General features: G+C 41.2%; 1 protein-coding gene across 4 annotated transcripts in view; it reads left to right on the forward strand.

Moving 5' to 3' along the window:
- The window catches only part of LOC118389445 (caM kinase-like vesicle-associated protein), a 34,617-nt gene extending 22,605 nt beyond the window's left edge, over positions 1-12,012 (forward strand). For 2 of the 4 annotated variants that reach the window (XM_035779348.2, XM_035779349.1), the window contains exons 2-11: positions 4,524-4,659; positions 4,796-4,927; positions 8,408-8,482; positions 8,781-8,919; positions 10,244-10,364; positions 10,530-10,605; positions 10,719-10,855; positions 11,230-11,308; positions 11,407-11,494; positions 11,673-12,012. In XM_035779348.2, coding sequence (XP_035635241.1) covers positions 4,565-4,659; positions 4,796-4,927; positions 8,408-8,482; positions 8,781-8,919; positions 10,244-10,364; positions 10,530-10,605; positions 10,719-10,855; positions 11,230-11,308; positions 11,407-11,494; positions 11,673-11,990 — 1,260 coding nt within the window. In that variant the 5' untranslated portion in view covers positions 4,524-4,564 and the 3' untranslated portion in view covers positions 11,991-12,012. The remainder of the gene's footprint in view (positions 1-4,523; positions 4,660-4,795; positions 4,928-8,407; positions 8,483-8,780; positions 8,920-10,243; positions 10,365-10,529; positions 10,606-10,718; positions 10,856-11,229; positions 11,309-11,406; positions 11,495-11,672) is intronic. The other 2 variants (XM_035779350.2, XM_035779351.1) reach the window with 1 other exon arrangement.
- Positions 12,013-18,622: the final 6,610 nt, after the last annotated feature.

An 18,622-nucleotide genomic window follows, 5' to 3' on the forward strand; every position in this document is an offset into this window, starting at 1 on the left:
GCTGCTGCAGAAGTTGAAGCACCATGGGTACATGGAATTTAATTACTGCTTTGAAAGCTCTTGTAATGAACAGCCAAAAAAAACAGACTTCTCTGCCAGAGTGTAGACTGTGTAGATAGCTAATGGCTCTGGCTTTTTGTGAGTTTATTAGAAAGAAAAACAATTCTGGATGCAATCATTCTGGCTCTGAAATGATACTTCAGTCTTCTCTCCTGGCCCAGAGTGCTATTCTGGGAGATGGGCTCCTCGAGACAATGGAGTGTTCTTTACGTGGTCTAGTCCAGGGGTAGGCAACGACACTGAACAAAAATATAAACGCAATATGCAACAACTTACACTTCTTAAAAGGAAATCAGTAAATTGAAATAAATTCATTAGGCCCTAAGCTATGGATTTCACATGACTGGGAATACAGATATGCATCTGTTGGTTATAGATACCTTAAAAAAAAGCTAGGGGGTGGATCATAAAACCAGTCAGTATCTGGTGTGACCACCATTTACCTCATGCAGCACGACACATCTCCTTCGCATAGAGTTGATCAGGCTGTGAAGTGTTGTCCCACTCCTCTTCAATAGCTTGTGGCTGAATATGGCTGAATATTGGCGGGAACTGGAACACGCTGTCGATCCAGAGCATCCCAAACATACTCAATGGGTGACATGCTGGTGAGTATGCAGGACATGGAAGAACTGGGATGTTTTCAGCTTCCAGGAATTGTGTACAGATCCTAGCTTTAACATTAAATTCTCTAGCAAAAGCTCTGATGGACATTCCTGTAGTCAGCATTCCAATTGCATGCTCCCTCAACTTGACATCTCTAGTATTGTGGTGAGTGACCGAACTGTACATTTTCAAGTGACCTTCTATTGTCTCCAGCATAAGGGGCACCTGTGTAATGTTCATGCTGTTTAATCAGCTTCTTGATAAGCCACACCTTTCAGGTATATGGACTATCTTGGCAAAGGAGACTCTCACAAACAACAATTTAAACCAATTTAAGAGAAATACGCTTTTTGTGCATATGGAACATTTCTGTTATCTTTTATTTCAACTCATGAAACATGGGACCAGAACTTTACAGGTTGCGTACATTTTTTTGTTCAGTGTAGATTCAGCCGCGGGATGATTTTTGTCAGAGTGGATGGTCGGGGGGCTTGATCATACTGTGTATAATCATTTGCAAATGACCACAGTTGAGCCAAGACATACCTTGATTACATTGAGACCGGTGATGTAGTGGTAAAAAAAGTGGGTAAACTATCAACTCCAGTGGGCGATTGGGGAGGAACGACCACCGATATAAACCAACACATCTAACATTTTTAGAACTGTATTGTTTTATTGCACAGATTATATTTTTTTAGTGAAGGTATTGGTTTACTCAACAGCCTCTCTGTCTGCTTGCTTTCTCTCTCTGTCTCCTCCTGCATTTCAGCCTGCCTCAGCCTCACCACTGTCTGGCTCATCACTACACTCTGTAAAGCTATTTTAAAAATTGATTTTTATATACATGACAATAATATTACATTTTCTTTATATTTAAATTGTCTTTATAATTAATTTTAGGTACCACAGGCTGTCCCAACACAATTATATACAAGTACCACAGGCTGTCCCAACACAATTATATACAAGTACCACAGGCTGTCCCAACACAATTATATACAAGTACCACAGGCTGTCCCAACACAATTATATACAAGTACCACAGGCTGTCCCAACACAATTATATACAAGTACCACAGGCTGTCCCAACACAATTATATACAAGTACCACAGGCTGTCCCAACACAATTATATACAAGTACCACAGGCTGTCCCAACACAATTATATACAAGTACCACAGGCTGTCCCAACACAATGATATACAAGTACCACAGGCTGTCCCAACACAATTATATACAAGTACCACAGGCTGTCCCAACACAATGATATACAAGTACCACAGGCTGTCCCAACACAATTATATACAAGTACCACAGGCTGTCCCAACACAATTATATACAAGTACCAAAGGCTGTCCCAACACAATGATATACAAGTACCACAGGCTGTCCCAACACAATTATATACAAGTACCACAGGCTGTCCCAACACAATTATATACAAGTACCACAGGCTGTCCCAACACAATTATATTCAAGTAAATTCTAACAGTGTAAAAGGCCCTTAGTTTACTCAAAAATGTTGCATTCTAGACCCATTTGAAGAGAAACAAGTTGTAAATGCTTTTGATAAGATTACAGATTCTCTCAGGGGAACCCACATTGATCCCTGACCTGAAGTTTGGGAACCACTGTACGACTAACATCTCTCTGCTTACTTCTCTCTGCGTCTCCTTTGCCTCCTGCATTGCTACCTGCCTCACCACTGTCTTTCTCAGTACTCTGTAAAGCAACGTTATTTTGTTATGAGAATTTATAGTAGCCTATATTTTGTTAAGATTATAGCTAGCTTAATTTCAGTAAACTGCTCCTCCTGAGGTCAAGCTTTGTTTAACGTTAATTTCTAACTTCTAGCCACTTAGCTAGCTATATGCGAGAGCCCTTGGCTTGAACTAACGAGTTAGCTGGCCACCTGACTGAACTATCAGCGACTATTTTTAGCAGTTGTTCACAAAGAGTATTTTATTTTTTTTTTTGGGGGGTCTGTTGACACAATAGGAGTCGAGGGATGTTTAATGTATTTATGTCAAGCATCTCACAAACCCACTGTTTGCGGCGTCTGTACTTGCCAGCGTTGATGTGGACTGAGGTAGTATGTTTCCCGTCTCGGCCTATGCCGTGGGCGAAGTTTGCCATTGGACAGAGTAGTGAATGCTCTGCTATCAAGGCAAATCCGGGGGGAGCATGCAAACAAAAAATATAAATTATTAAGTACAGATACCCCAAAAAACTACTTAAGTAGTACTTTAAATTAATTTTACTTAAGTACTTTACACCACTGCTTGTACCTAAGAATTGTTTTGCTCCTAATACAACAAGATTGGAACTGATTTGAAATCATGTGCCTTTACAGTAGCTATTACTGCAGCTTTGGTATAATGGTTCATTTACAAAGGCCAAATGCCTTTCCTGTTTATCATTCATTTCCCCATTGTTTCCTCATGTATTCGTGATCCTTCCATAAGGACGTGTTATTTTCCTCTACCGCGGAGTGAAACTCGCATTGATTTTCCACCAGAGATGCGCCATCATTTTTCTTCTCTTAATAGGGACATGACTGATGACACTCCAATGAGATGGCACCTCAGTCAAATGCACTCTCCTCCTCCCACTTTATTTCACTCTGCTTTCTACTGCCAAATCAACAGGGTTGTTCAGCAACCAGAAACCCATCCAGAGAGGATCATATTTATGTATTCAGGGAACTGTATGCTCTGTTCAGAAATAACCAAATCTACTGCTGCTGCTGGTGGTATGAATTGTCCAAAGCTGAATAGTGTGTACGTATTGGACCAGGGACATTTATGAACACCAATTCTGTTCCAAAAGTAATTTTTAAAAGGTTGTAAATTGCCATTCTGCCTAATAGCTAAATGAAAACAGGAAGTTATCCTAAATTCATAAAAATCTCTATTACATTGAGACATTTGCCAGCTTGTCTTTTATTCCATGCATCTTTCCCCACTGCTACATCCTTTCAGAGTAGTCTCTCTGAGATACAGAGAGCAGACCGAGGTGGTAAAGGGCTGTCTGACTCACTATTGAGTGAAAAGAAAGCAGCCTTCCAGATTACTGGAGAGTTCAATCTTTTTGCAGGAGAGTTGTTGTGAATAATGTTGAGTCCAAAGTGACGGCATATATGACGGGCATATTCCATAAACACATTTTGAAAACGATAAGTGCATGATGTTCCTCTGCCTATTTTGTGCTTGGATTGAAAGCATTGATTTAAAAACAACAAAAATCTGCAATTGTTAGTAATGATATGCTACATTCTTTGTCATAGCATTGCATATGCTGTATACATGCTGTATACTGTATAAGAACAGCAAGGTAATATACAATAGGTGTCACGTTCTGACCTTTATTTCCTGTGTTTTGTATTTAGTTAGTATGGTCAGGGCGTGAGTTGGGTGGGCAGTCTATGTTTGTTTTTCTAGGTTTTGGGAATTTCTATGTTTCGGCCTAGTATGGTTCTCAATCAGAGGCAGGTGTCATTGGTTGTCTCTGATTGAGAATCATACTTAGGTAGCCTGGGTTTCACTGTGTTTGTGGGTGATTGTTCCTGTCTCTGTCTCAGATAGGACTGTTTTGAGTTTTCACATTTCCTGTTTTTTGTAGTCAGTTGTTCATGTGTACCTTAACGTATTAAAAAGAACCATGGACACTTACCACGCCGTGTATTGGTCCTCTGATCTGTTTCGCCTCTCCTCTTCGGAAGAAGAGGAGGAAATTCATTACAATAGGCTTAGGTCATGGTGCTCTTAAGTTGTGTAGTAGTGAACTGGAACTTGGTATCTACTTTTGTACAATGTGTACTATTATAGCAACAATATGCTAGGTCTTGGTAACAGGTGGTGTTGGTGTGATCTCCCTGTGTAGCTGAGGAGCTGCCATGCCATTTGGCTGTTTGACACTCGGGGAGAAGAAGGATTACAACAATCCCTCAGAGGTGACTGATAAATATGACCTGGGACAAATTGTCAAATCGTGAGTATTCCTTCACAATGACTTACATGCTGTAGTCTGAGACTTTAACTAAATAGTAAAAGAATGCTTCTTCCATTCAGTATAGCTTTTAGTGAAATGTTTATTTTGTTTGCTCTTGTGTGTGGTCCTTGTTTAGGGAGGAGTTCTGTGAGATCTTCAGAGCAAAGGACAAGAATACACTCAAAATGTTCACCTGTAAAAAGTTTCTGAAAAAGGATGGGAGGAAAGTGAGAAAAGCTGCCAAGAATGAGATCCTGATCTTGAAGATGTAAGTTACATTCAGTTTGGCTTATGCATTATTTCAGAGCTTTACCCGTGGCATCTGGAATGCCACAGGAATCAAATCAGTCAAATCAAATTGTATTAGTCACATGTGCTGAATACAACCGGTGTAGACCTCACAGTAAAATGCTGACTTATGAGCATGGATGGAAGAAAGCTTGGCCCCAGTGATGTAGTGGGCCGTATGCACTACCCTCTGTAGTGCCTTGCGGGTGGGGGCCGAGCAGTTGCCATACCAGGGAATGATGCAATCCGTCAGGATGCTCTCGACGGTGCAGCTGTAGAACCTTTTGAGGACCCATGCCAAATCTTTTCAATTTCTTGAGGGGGAATAGGTTTTATTGTGCCCTCTTCACGATTGTCTTGGTGTGTTTGGACCATGTTAGTTTGTTCTTGATGTGGACACCAAGGAACTTGAAGCTCTCAACCTGCTCCACTACAGCCCCGTCGATGAGAATGGGGGCGTGCTCTCTTATTTTTCCTGTAGTCCAAAATCAAAGGAGATGTCTTGATCACGTTGAGGGAGAGGTTGTTGTCCTGGCACCAGGTCTCTGACCTCCTCCCTATAGGATGTCTCGTCGTTGTCGGTGATCAGGCCTACCACTGTTGTGTCATTGGCAAACTTAATGATGGTGTTGGAGTCGTGCCTGGCCTTGCAGTCATGAGTGAACAGGGAGTACAGGAGGGGACTGAGCACGCACCCCTGAGATGCCTCTGCATTGAGGATCAGCGTGACGCCCCCACGTGGGGGCGGCCCATCGGGAACTCCAGTTTCCAGTTACAGAGGGAGGTGTTTAGTGATGAGCTTTGAGGGCACTATGTTGAACACTGAGCTGTAGTCAATGAATAGCATTCTCATATAGGTGTTCCTTTTGTCCAGTTGAGAAAGGTCAGTGTGGAGTGCAATAGAGATTGCATAATCTGTGGATCCGTTAGGGTGGTATGCAAATTGGAGTGGGTCTAAGGTTTCTGGGATAATGATGTTGATGTGAGCCATGGCCAGCCTTTCAAAGCACTTCATTGCTATAGACGTGAGTGCTACGGGTCGGTTATCATTTAGGAAAGTTACCTTCGTGTTCTTGGGCACAGGGACTATTGTGGTCTGCTTAAAACATGTTGGTATTACAGACTCTGACAGGGAGAGGTTGAAAATGTCAGTGAAGACACTTGCCAGTTGGTGAGTGCATGTTCGCAGTACACGTCCTGGTAATCCGTCTGGCCCTGCGGCCTTGTGAATGTTGACCTGTTTAAAGGTCTTACTCACATCGGCTGCGGAGAGCGTGATCACAGAGTCATCCGGAACAGCTGATGCTCTCATGCGTGTTTCAGTGTTATTTGCCTTGAAGAGAGCATAGAAGTAGTTTAACTCATCTGGTAGGCTTGTGTCACTGGGCAGCTCTCGGCGGTGCTTCCCTTTGTAGTCTGTAATGGTTTGCAAGCCTTGCCACATCCAACGAGTGTCAGAGCCGGTGTAGTACGATTTGAGCTCAGTCCTGTATTGACGCTTTGCCTGTTTGATGGTTCGTCGAAGGGTATAGCGGGACTTCTTATAAGCTTCTGGGTTAGAGTGCCGCTCCTTGAAATCTGGCAGCTCTAGCCTTTAGCTCAGTGCGGATGTTGCCTGTAATCCATGGCTTCTGGTTTGGGTATTACGTATGGTCACAGTGGGGATGACTTCATCAAGGCACTTATTGATGAAGCCAATGACTGATGTGGTGTACTCCTCAATGCCGTAGGAGGAATCCCAGAACATATTGCTAGCAAAACAGTCCTGTATCTTAGCATCTGCTTAATTTTTTATTGATCGTGTCACTGGTGCTTCCTGCTTAATTTTTTTGCTTGTAAGCAGGAATCAGGAGGATAGAATTATGGTCAGATTTGCCACATGGAGGGCAAGGGAGAGCTTTGTGTCCGAGTGCTTCTACACCTGCATTGCTTGCTGTCTGGGGTTATATGCTAGGTTTCTGTACAGCACTTTGAGATATCAGCTGATGTACGAAGGGCTATATAAATACATTTGATTTGATTTTACTTTGTATGTTTCTCTGTGTGTGGAGTAAAGGTGGTCGAGTTTTTTCCCCTCTGGTTGCACATTTAACATGCTGATAGAAATTTGGTGAGACGGATTTAAGTTTCCCTGCGTTGAAGTCCCCGGCTACTAGGAGCTCCGCCTCTGGATGAGCGTTTTCCTGTTTGCTTATGGCGGAATAGAGCTCATTCAGTGCGGTCTTAGTGCCTGCATCAGTCTGCGGTGGTATGTAGACAGCTACGAAAAATACAGATAACTCTCTAGGTAGATAGTGCGGTCTACAGCTTATCATGAGATACTTTAACTCAGGCGAGCAAAACCTTGAGATTTCCTTAAATATCGTGCACCAGCTGTTATTTACTAAAATACATAGTCCGCAGCCCCTTGTTTTACCAGGCGCCGCTGTTCTATTCTGCCGATACAGCGTATAACCAGCCAGCTGTATGTTGATAATGTCGTCGTTCAGCCACGACTCTGTGAAGCACAAGATATTACAGTTTTGAATGTCCTGTTGGTAGTTTAATGTTCCGCGTAGGTCATCAACAAAACAATCTCCAAAATTCCCCTTTTGCTAGCAGAACATAAAGGATACCAAAATGCATTAAGCATTTTGTTAAAATTTCACATTTATGCAATTGAAATGGAAAAAACACCATAGAGGTAGTTAACTACAAATGACTTAATACCTGTTACTAATTACTGAAGTTACACATACTGTTCGCATAACATCCCCATTACATTCCCATAACACCACTCCTGTTCAGCTTGAATTCTCCATTAGCCTTTAACAATGGAAAGTTCTTTGACTACCATAAACTCTGAAGCAAGCAAAGGAAATGTACCTTTTCTAGTTACAGTAACGCAATCTCTTTAGCAGTCTAGTCTGAAATTAGCATGGAGTAGGACCTGTAATGAAAGTCACAGACTCCAATCTGTAATTGAAAAAAATATATATTCAAATGTAATTAAAATACTTAGGTGATTAAATTAATTTAGACATTAACTTACATTTTTTAATAGAATATGCCAATCAAAATTCCTTGAAAGACCAAATCAAATGTCTTATTAGCACACGTTAGTTTACTGCTGTAATGAGACCGATCTCTAGGTTGAATTAATTCATCCAAATTTCACGGGAATTGGAAATGGTCCACTTTCCATACAGATCAAAATATCATCAAGTCACTCATACAATATCACAAGTAATGTCCATTTTTGTCTATACTGATTTTATTCAATGCATGAGTAGGCATTTCATCTGAATTTAACTTGAATGGGAAATGGTCCAATTTTCTAATGGTTATTAAATCATTAAACTACTAATACATTTGATCAAATGTTATGTCTTAATGATTTCTAGTTAATCTTGGTTTAAAATTGCTTAATATATGACTTAGTTTTTCTGTTTCCATCTGTGTCTCCCTCTCTCTTTCACAGGGTTAAACATCATAACATCCTCCAGCTGGTTGATGTCTTTGAAACTAGGAAGGAATACTTCCTCTTTCTGGAGCTGTGAGTGTTATTGAGTGACATTGGTTAGGGCTTTTTATTTGTTCTCTTGAAGTCATCGTGGTTCCGTTCCAATGATTACACCATTAGGGAGTGTACCTACGTCATGCAGACTTGCCAATGCATACTCTCTTTCTCAACCCCTGTGTGAAATGTCAATTTTCCATATTCTCCTGGAGAATCTCATTTTAGTAAACTCATCTGAGGGTTGATTTTTACTTCTTGAATGTTGCGAGAGGCCTAGAGTACAATTTAGAAATACGACACATGACTGGTTTTCTCTGGATGTTCTTCTCTGCAGAGCTACAGGCAGAGAGGTCTTTGACTGGATCTTAGACCAAGGCTACTACTCGGAGAGGGACACCAGCAACGTTGTCAGACAGGTGTTGGAAGCCGTGGCCTATCTGCACTCCCAGAGAATCGTCCACAGGAACCTCAAGGTATACTGCGCACACACACAGCACACTGCTCCCATCTGGTGTTTCATAGAGGTTATTACACCATAGGCCACTCAATCGGGTGGCAGCATTAGAAATAAGAAATGTACCGTAATTTCTGGACTATTAAGCACACCTGAATATAAGCCGCACCCCCTGAATTATAAAAAAATATGTATTTTGTACATAAATAAGCCGCACATGTCTATAAGCCGCAGGTGCCTACCAGTACATTGAACCAAATTAACTTTACACAGCCTTTAAACGAAACACGGCTTGTAACAAAAATAAATAGGCTTTAACGAAACATGGCTTGTAACAAAAAATTTAAAAATAGCAGTAAACAGTAGCCTATCAAGAAAGTCATTGGTCACTATCTTCCTACTCCTGTGCACTGAAACCACTGAAGTCATATCCTTCGGTGTCGGAGTTGAATAGCCTCAGAATTGCTTCATCCGATTTTGGATTGTTTTCATTGTCGCTCTCTTCACTTTCATCCGGAGGCAAATTCCCCGCTGAGCTCATGCTGCCCTCTTCAACACGCAGCAGTCCAGCCTTTTGAAACCCGTTGATGATAGTGGATTTTTTGACAATGCTCCACGCTGTCAGGACCCACTGGCAGACTTGACCATAAGTTGCTCTTCGCATGTGGCCCGTTTTAGTGAAGGATTTCTCCCCACTTGTCATCCAAGCCTCCCACTGCACACGAGCGCCACCTTAAATGCACGATTTACACTGATGTCGAGTGGCTGCAAATACTTTTGGCCATCTGCTTTTCTTCCCTCTGAAAGCTTTTGTTGTCTTTTTGCACTGAGTCAGTTCCTCACGCTGCTGTTTCCAACGTCTTATAATCGACTCATTAAGGCCAAGCTCCCATGCAGCAGCTCTATTTCCTTTTCCCAACAGCCAGATCAATCACCTTCAACTTGAAAGCTGCATCATATGCATTTCTCCGTGTCTTTGCCATGATGAGGGTGACAAAATGACTACCGTAATCATAATGATGGGAAGTTTGAGCGCGTTCAATTTACGTCACATTATGTGACAGTGCTCAGTTTTTTGGCGGCATGAATCTTGTGAAAGCGGGAAAAATCCATAAATTAGCCGAGTCATTGTATAAACCGCAAGGTTCAAAGCGTGGGAATAAATTAAGTAGCGGCTTATAGTCCGGAAATTACGGTAGCTACTTTTCCCTCTGCATTAAAAGAACATTAATTATATGGCACCCTGAGTAATTGTCCAACCTGCCAATTATGTATATTTTTGTCATTATTTCTACATACCAAAAATATCTATTCAGACATACACTTTGTTTTGTTTCACACAGCTGGAGAACTTGGTGTACTTCAACCGCCTGAAGCACTCCAAAATAGTAATCAGTGACTTCCACCTGGCCAAGCTGGAGAACGGACTCATCAAGGACCCCTGTGGAACCCCAGAGTACCTTGGTGAGTTGTTAGGGAATGGGGCAGATCATAGACATATGGGGGCAAATGGGTTTGATATGACAGTAATGGTGTTTGGACAACTTGAGAGCTATATACTATGTTGCTACCTCCTGAGCAGTCCAATTTTCTATTCATGAATATTGGATTGTGTGTGTCTTACTGCAGCTCCTGAGGTGGTGGGACGTCAGAGGTATGGAAGGCCAGTGGACTGCTGGGCCATCGGGGTCATTGTGTATATTCTGTGAGTGTTCTCTATCACCTCAGTTCACTAGAGTTTAGTGTCTTGCCCATACAGTACTCGTGTTATCGTCCATCTCAGGTGACTATCAACTATGTCTTGTTTTCTTTCTCCAGCCTGTCTGGAAACCCCCCTTTCTATGACGAAATGGAAGATGACGACTATGATAATCACGACAAGAATCTTTTCCTCAAGATTCTGTCAGGAGACTATGAGTTTGACTCACCGTACTGGGATGATATCTCTGACTCGGGTATAAAACACTATAATTCGAGATTAAATCAAAATGCAGTACTACGTAGCACATTTAGGAACCAGTAGATGGGGAAAAGGAATGTTTTTAGGACTGTCTACTTCTGTTGCACCAGAAGAGAGAAAGAGAAGATGTGTACAAATACCTCGACTAACCTGTACCCCCACACAGTGACTCGGTACCGGTACCCCCTGTATATAGCCTCGTTATTGTTACTCTTTTATTTTTTTACTTTAGTTTATTTAGTAAATATGTTTCTTAACTCCATTGCTAGTTAAGGTCTTGTAAGTAAGCATATCACAGTAAGGTCTACACTTGTTGTTTTCAGCACGTGACAAATAAAATTGTATTCCCTTTTTTTATTTGTTGTACAGCGAAAAGCCTGGTGGCAAGTCTGATGGAAGTGGAGCAGGATCAAAGACTGACTGCACAGGAGGCCATCAACCATGAATGGTATGGTTCGATCCAAGATTAAAATACATAATTTTTTCTTAAGTTCGCAGTGTGTGTGTGTTTTGATTGGTTTTCTGTTTGCCTGTCCCTTGTTTCAGGATTTCTGGGAATGCAGCGTCCAATAAGAACATCAGGGATGGAGTGTGTGGGCAAATTGAAAAGAACTTTGCCAAAGCCAAGTGGAAGGTATTCTTCCTTTCTGTCAAACCGTTTTTTGGTACTTTTTACAATCATTGTGTAACTTGGCTGCACTGCATAATGTCTGAATGTTGTGCATATGAAGTTCTATTCATTCACTGCACAGATTCTTCACTTACATGATAGCATTCTAAAAATATCTTTCTATGGTCTTGCTCTTCCACAGAAAGCTGTACGGGTCACAACAATGATGAAGAGGCTTCGAGCTCCAGAACAGAGGGACACAGGGGCCTCCAGCCCGGTTCCAGGGGGCTCTACATGCCCTGTCACCTCCAGCAACACTCCAGTACCCTCAGCTGATGCTCCTGAGGGCACCCCTGTCAGCACAGAGGCCTCGGTCACCCTCCAGGTCCCTGACTCACAGAATTCACCCGCCATCATCACTCCTGATGAGCCAGAGGCAGATCCCCTGCAACGGTGTAATGGGGACGCCGCAGTGCCCCTCCAAACACCCCAACAAACACAGGACGATCAGAATGGCTAGACAGAGCAGCACCAGTACAACCCCACCACACACACCCTGTCAATAACACTCCGCCCCACCCTCCTTCTTGCAGCATTAGTGCAGCAACATCTCACTCGGTCTGTTATATCTGTGATTGTTTGAGATGGTCTATCTTAAGCATTGTTTTCTCTCACTATTTTCCCCTCCAGTTTTAAAGATACTCATCCTTTTGAAAATGGTTCAAAGTGTGTGAGGAATACAAATTATTTTCAGCAGGTCTAGGAAATGTCTCGGTCTCAAACTTTCTCTTCAATTAATTACTTTTAATTTCATGGAAATCTCAATTCTATAAATGTACCTGTTTGAATCTGAATCACACCTTTTAGTGCAGTTCTTAAGACACCTACAGTATATGTTTAATGTCCTGCCTCCTTGGTTCCATCTCTTAGAGGAAATGTCTAAATCTGTTTGCTACTGTACCCTAGTTGATATGTTAGTGAGAAATTATCCTCAAAGCAACTAATAACTGCATATTTTGTCTTTATACTCCCATTTATGAAAAGACGAAAGAAACCTGGTGAGAACGTCTGTCTGGTTGATTCATGGTCCCAATAAAATAATGTACAGGCCTTTATTAAGATTTTGCAAATAGTAGCTCATGTTGTATGTAATTAGTTTAAGGTAGTGTCAAGCCTGTGACACGGTGTGGTATCTATGTTTTAAGCATCTTTTAGCTGAGCTGAAGGGTTGCCAAAGTATTATGTAAATCTATCAATTGAGCAATATTGGTATTGCTATATAAAACTGACTTTTTTGAATCACTTTAATTGTGACTGATCAGTATGAGTTTGTTCTCCCATATGCCATGACCAGCTAGGGACAGTAGAAAATATTTGTAATTTACAGATTATACACTTGACACATTGTTTTTTTCCTCTTTACCCATGAATACCTGTAAAGCTGAAAAATATATTCTTAATTTACTTATTCATATCATGGGAGCCACCACATAGGTATGTGACAGAACAAAGCAATGATTTTATCAAGCCTCACACATTTACAAGTGTGCTACAAGGTTAACGTATGCTATTAGTATGTGTTCATTTAGCGACAACATTTTCTTGTATTTTGAGTAACGTCCCTCATATTTTGTCTCTGTATTCCTTGACTGAAATCTATAATAAAATGAATGGTGATTTACACGTTATATTTTTTATGCACAATGTATACCAATGTATCATCCTCATTTCATTCCAGAAAAGTAATCCTGTCATCACATCCTGCATCGGGGATGCTGAAATTACACACAAAAAAAGTGAATTGTATTACCTATGTAGCTAGTTAGCAAGCGAGTTGTGGTTGTCTTTACTGGATGCACTGAGAAAGTTGACTAACGTTTGATATACTTAATTTTGAGACATAACTAAGTTAATATATAACATAAATTATAAGCTATATCAAATTGCATTAGTCACATGCGGCGAATACAGCTGGTGTAGACCTTACAGTGAAATGCTTGCTTACGAGCCCCTAAACAATTTAAGCAGTTTTCCATATGTTAATATAATCATATTCATCTGTGGTGTTTGGTTGTACCATTAGCTATCTAAGATTACAGGTTTAGCCTGGCTGCAAATTGCCAAATTGCTGGTAACAACAATTAGTCTTTTTGTTGTTTCATTTACTCGTAGAATTAGATCTTTTTTACGGCCTCCTGCTCCACTTCATCCAAGTGCCCCTTTCTCTACAGGGTAAAATAGTTTTGGTTGGCTTGCTATCTAGATTGTTACAGAAACTTGCGAGCAGGGATGGAAATTAATCTAGCCTGTTAGCCTAAGGCTACTATTTTGACTGGACAATTAGAAGTGCAAAACTAGTGAAATTGTATATTTTCATACATCCCATGGCACAGATTTTCAACCCGAATGTTACCGGCCTCGTAGAAATTGCTGTCTCAACTGGCAAGTACCCAAAACCCTTCAATTCCATCCTTGTTTGCAAGCATCCGATTAGTATGAAAGGAACAGCAACTAATGTCAAATGGCGCCAACTAACTTTACCTGCGCTGTTCTCGCTCGAAGGCTTGCGTCGTTCGAACACCTTTGCCGAGCGAGTTTATCCAAGAAAAGTTACAATTTCTTGAGTTTATCTAGCGCATTGTTTTTTGAGTAAAGTTAATTTAATCCGTTTTCCAGCGCACTGATATACTTATCAATTCTAACATTTATGTTTATGGTTTTGACCCATAATTTATATGTACACTAGACTGGGCGGCAGCAAGCCCAGTGGTTAGAGCGGTAGACTTGCAACTGGAAGGTTGCAAGTTCATATCTCTGAGCTCACAAGGTACAAATCTGTCGTTCTGCCCCTGAATAGTCACGCCGTCATTGAAAATAAGAATTTGTTCTTAACTGATAAATGTTATAAAATATTACTCATTTCACAGTGGTAAAGAAAGTCCTGCGATTTGAGCTACGATGCTAATATTTCTATTTCTCTAAACTCTTCACAGTTGGATTCTGGATTTATGGACCCAATATCCATAGGTAAGATCCATAGATATGAATGGTCATTAAACACAATAGGCTGATGACTTGATTTCAACACAGTCAAAGTCCTGCAATTAGAGCTACGTTGCCAATATTTGTGTGAACATTTCACGGACCATAGCCAATACATTCACAGTGCGATTTCAACGGATTGCTATTTTTTGGTAAAATTAAATAATTGTGTTTTGTTCAATTTATATAACAACATTCCAAACGTGTTAATTCTAGTCCAAATATGGCATGATTCGACTATTTGTAGTAAATCAACAGAAGTCAATGATGAATTAATTTACCAATAAATAAAAATTAGCTGAAATTGCTCTGTGGATGTATTATTAAACTTCAGAATTGCTTTGGTGTCATGCAGTCAAGGCGTGATATTGATCAACCAATGATGTGTTAGATACCAGCCATGGACGTTTGACACCCCCTCATTTCAATATGGGATAAAGAAATACAATTAATAAAATTAATGTAAGTTTGAATAATTAGATAAAACATACATAATTAAAAACATACAGATATGTCGAGAAAATACATTAATTTGAGTGAGTATTTTAGCTTTTTTTATGTGTGGATTTATTTATTATACTGAACAAATATATACAGTCAACATGCAACAATTTCAAAGATTTTACTGAGTTACAGTTCATATGAAGAATTCAGTCAATTAAAATAAATTCATTAGGCCCTAATGTATGGATGTCACATGACTGGGAATACAGATATGCATCTGTTGGTCACAGATACCTTAAGAAAAAGGTAGGGGCATGGATCAGAAAACTAGTCAGTAGCTGGTGTGACCACCATTTGCCTCATGCAGTGCAACACCTCTCCATCACATAGAGTTGATCAGGCTGTTTATTGTGGCCTGTGGAATGTTGTCTACTCTTCAATGACTGTATGAAGTTGCTGGATATTTTTTTATTTAACCAGGCAAGTCAGTTAAGAACAAATTATAATTTACAATGATGGCCTACCACAGCCAAACCCTATTTACAATGATGGCCTACCCCAGCCAAATGACTCTGGAGCGATTGTGCGGCGCCCTATGGGAGTGCCGGTCACAGCTGGTTGTGATACAGCCCAGGATCAAACCAGGGTCTGTAGTGGCGCCTCTTGCACTCTGATGCAATGCCTTACACCGCTGCACCACTCAGGAGCCTGATATTGGTGGGAACTGGAACACGCTGTCCTGTGAAATGTCTAGTGCACATATGTCAGAGTCAAGGCCCGCGGGCCACATCCGGCCCGCGAGAAGGTTTTTTTACGGCCCCTGGGATGATCTTGATTTATTATTAGAACCGGCCCGCAGACCGCAGCAAGCCGGCAGCCCGCAGATCTTTTACACGCACCAATACTACATTTCCCACAATGCAACGGTGACGCACCGAGCAGTAGGCTGCTTCATTTCAATATTTATTGGCACAGCAGTTGTCAGCATCACAGTAAAATTAACTTTCAGATACCCATCAAAAATGGCAAAACGGAAGGTGGACACTGAGAACCGGGGGTTTCAAACAAGGTGGGAGTCGGAGTATTTGTTCACGGAGGTAGCTGGAAAACCTGTGTGTCTTCTGTGTGGAGAAAGTGTGGCGGTACTGAAAGAGTATAATCTGAGACGACATTATGAAACGAAACACGCGGACAAAAACAAGAATATGGACATGGAACAAAGGCTACAAAAGGCAGAGGAATTAAAACGAGGCCTCAAATCTCGACAGGCTCTGTTCAAAAAAGCCAAATCACAAGGCCAGGCTGCTGTCAAGGCCAGTTTTATTTTGGCAGAAGAGATCGCTAAATCAGCCCGGCCATTTACGGAGGGGGATTTCATCAAAAACTGCATGATTAAAGTTTGTGACGAAGTTTGCCCAGAAAAAAGGCAACTCTTTTTAAATGTGAGTCTGAGCAGAAACACCATTGCCGAGAGAGTAGACCAGTTGTCCATCAATCTAAAGAGCAGCTTGTGAAAAGGGAAAAGATTTCATTGCATATTCCTTGGCTGTGGATGAGAGCACCGACATTTCTGACATTGCCCAGTTGTCAATTTTCATCCGCGGAGTGGACTCCAGCCTAAGCGTGACAGAGGAGTTTTTGGCTTTACGTCCTATGCATGGCACAACTACGGGGCATGATTTGTATGAAGAGGTGTCAAGATGTGTAAATGAGATGGAGCTGCCTTGGGAAAAACTCGTGGGTTTGACAACCGACGGAGCACCTGCGATGTGTGGACACAGGAGCGGACTGGTGGCGAAGATACGGGAAAGATGCAAGAGGAAAACGCGACAGGTGAGCTGACAGCTTATCATTGTATCATACACCAGGAAGCGTTGTGCGGTAAAGCCTTGAAAATGGAGCATGTAATGAGCATCATCACGCGCACAGTTAACTTTATCAGAGCCAAAGGTTTGAATCACCGCCAGTTCAAGGCATTTCTGACGGAGTTAGAAACGGAGCATGGTGATTTGCCTTATCACACAGAGGTGCGATGGCTAAGCCAGGGAAAGGTGCTTCAAAGATGTTTCGAGCTTCGTGAGGAGATTTGTCTGTTCTTGGACAGCAAAGGGAAAGACACAACACAACTCCGAGACGAAATGTTTCTGTGTGAAATGGCTTTTCTGTGTGACATTACGAGTCATCTGAATGCAATGAACTTGCAGCTGCAGGGTCGGGATCGTGTCATCTCTGATATGTACAGTACAGTGAAGGCATTTAAAACCAAACTGACTCTGTGGGAGACGCAGATGCGGAAAGAAAATTTGAGCCACTTTCCCAGCTGCCAGACCATGAAAGAGAAGCTCTCTACCAGTGCGTTCCCGAGCGCACAGTTGGCTGATAAAATAGGTATGCTTGCCGCTGACTTTCGACGCCGATTTGCTGACTTTGAAGCACAAAAAAGCAGGTTGGAACTGCTCGGTAACCCATTTGCTGTTGACGTGGAAAGCTCACCACCAAACCTCCAAATGGAGTTGATTGACCTCCAATGCAATGATGCACTGAGGGCAAAATATGCGGCAGTGGGTGCTGCGGAGTTCGCCCGTTTCCTCCCCGACACAATGCCCCAGCTGCGCATCCAGGCTGCTCAAACGTTGTCTATGTTTGGCAGCACATACCTGTGTGAACAACTGTTTTCTTTGATGAACTTGAACAAAACATCACACAGAAGTCGACTTACTGCTGAACACCTCCACTCAATTCTGAGGATTTCCTCAGCTCAGAGCCTTACCCCGAACATTGATGAACTTGTGGAAAAGATGGGACACCACCAAGTATCACCCTCAACCTCAAACAAGTGAACATTACTGTGCAATCACATATTTAGAGTTTTTACTCAGTTCAAGTTTAAAAGTTAAAGTTTAATATTTGTTTTCACTGCATGTTACTTCTCCTTAAACAAAGTGTTGTTTTTGATTAATAGATTTTTGCACTTTATTTTATTGTATTTCAATCCAATTATATTTTAAAAATATTTCAGTTGAGTGGATGATAGAAAATTGCTATTATTGTTTTTTTCTTTGAAGTAAATTTAGCCCACTTTTGCTAAAATAGAAAATATAGGCTACTGATGGTGCCTTGAATACCGGTTTCTTTCATTTAATGTTCATGTTATGGGGATTTTTATATAAAGGAAATTTGTCTTTTGTGTCTGTTGAAAATTAAAGATTACTGACAGAGCCATAAGAAAATATTGCTTTATTTATCTGATCATATTGGAATATATTTGTTAGGTTTTCAGTAGGTTCAATTAGGTTCACTAGACTATATGCGTCATTTAAAAAATTTTCAATGAACATTCGAACAGTCCGGCCCTCGGCTTGTAGCTAAATTTTTTATTTGGCCCTCCGTCCATTTGACTTTGACACCCCTGGTCTAGTGAGTATGCAGGCCATGTAAAAACTATGTACAGAATGGCAAAACAATGGTGCTCAGGATCTCGTCACAGTATTTCTGTGCATTCAAATTGCCATCGATAAAAATGCAATTGTGTTCGTTGTCCATAGCTTATGCCTGCCCGTTATTTGACGCGTCAAACGGCGTTTCTTAGTATACTTGCTGCCATCAGTGGATACTGTAGTTCCCACGCTGTTAGAAGACTACAATTCCCACTTAAAAGTTACCCTC

Source organism: Oncorhynchus keta, chromosome 10, assembly GCF_023373465.1.
Source record: "Oncorhynchus keta strain PuntledgeMale-10-30-2019 chromosome 10, Oket_V2, whole genome shotgun sequence".
Lineage (NCBI taxonomy): Eukaryota > Metazoa > Chordata > Actinopteri > Salmoniformes > Salmonidae > Oncorhynchus > Oncorhynchus keta.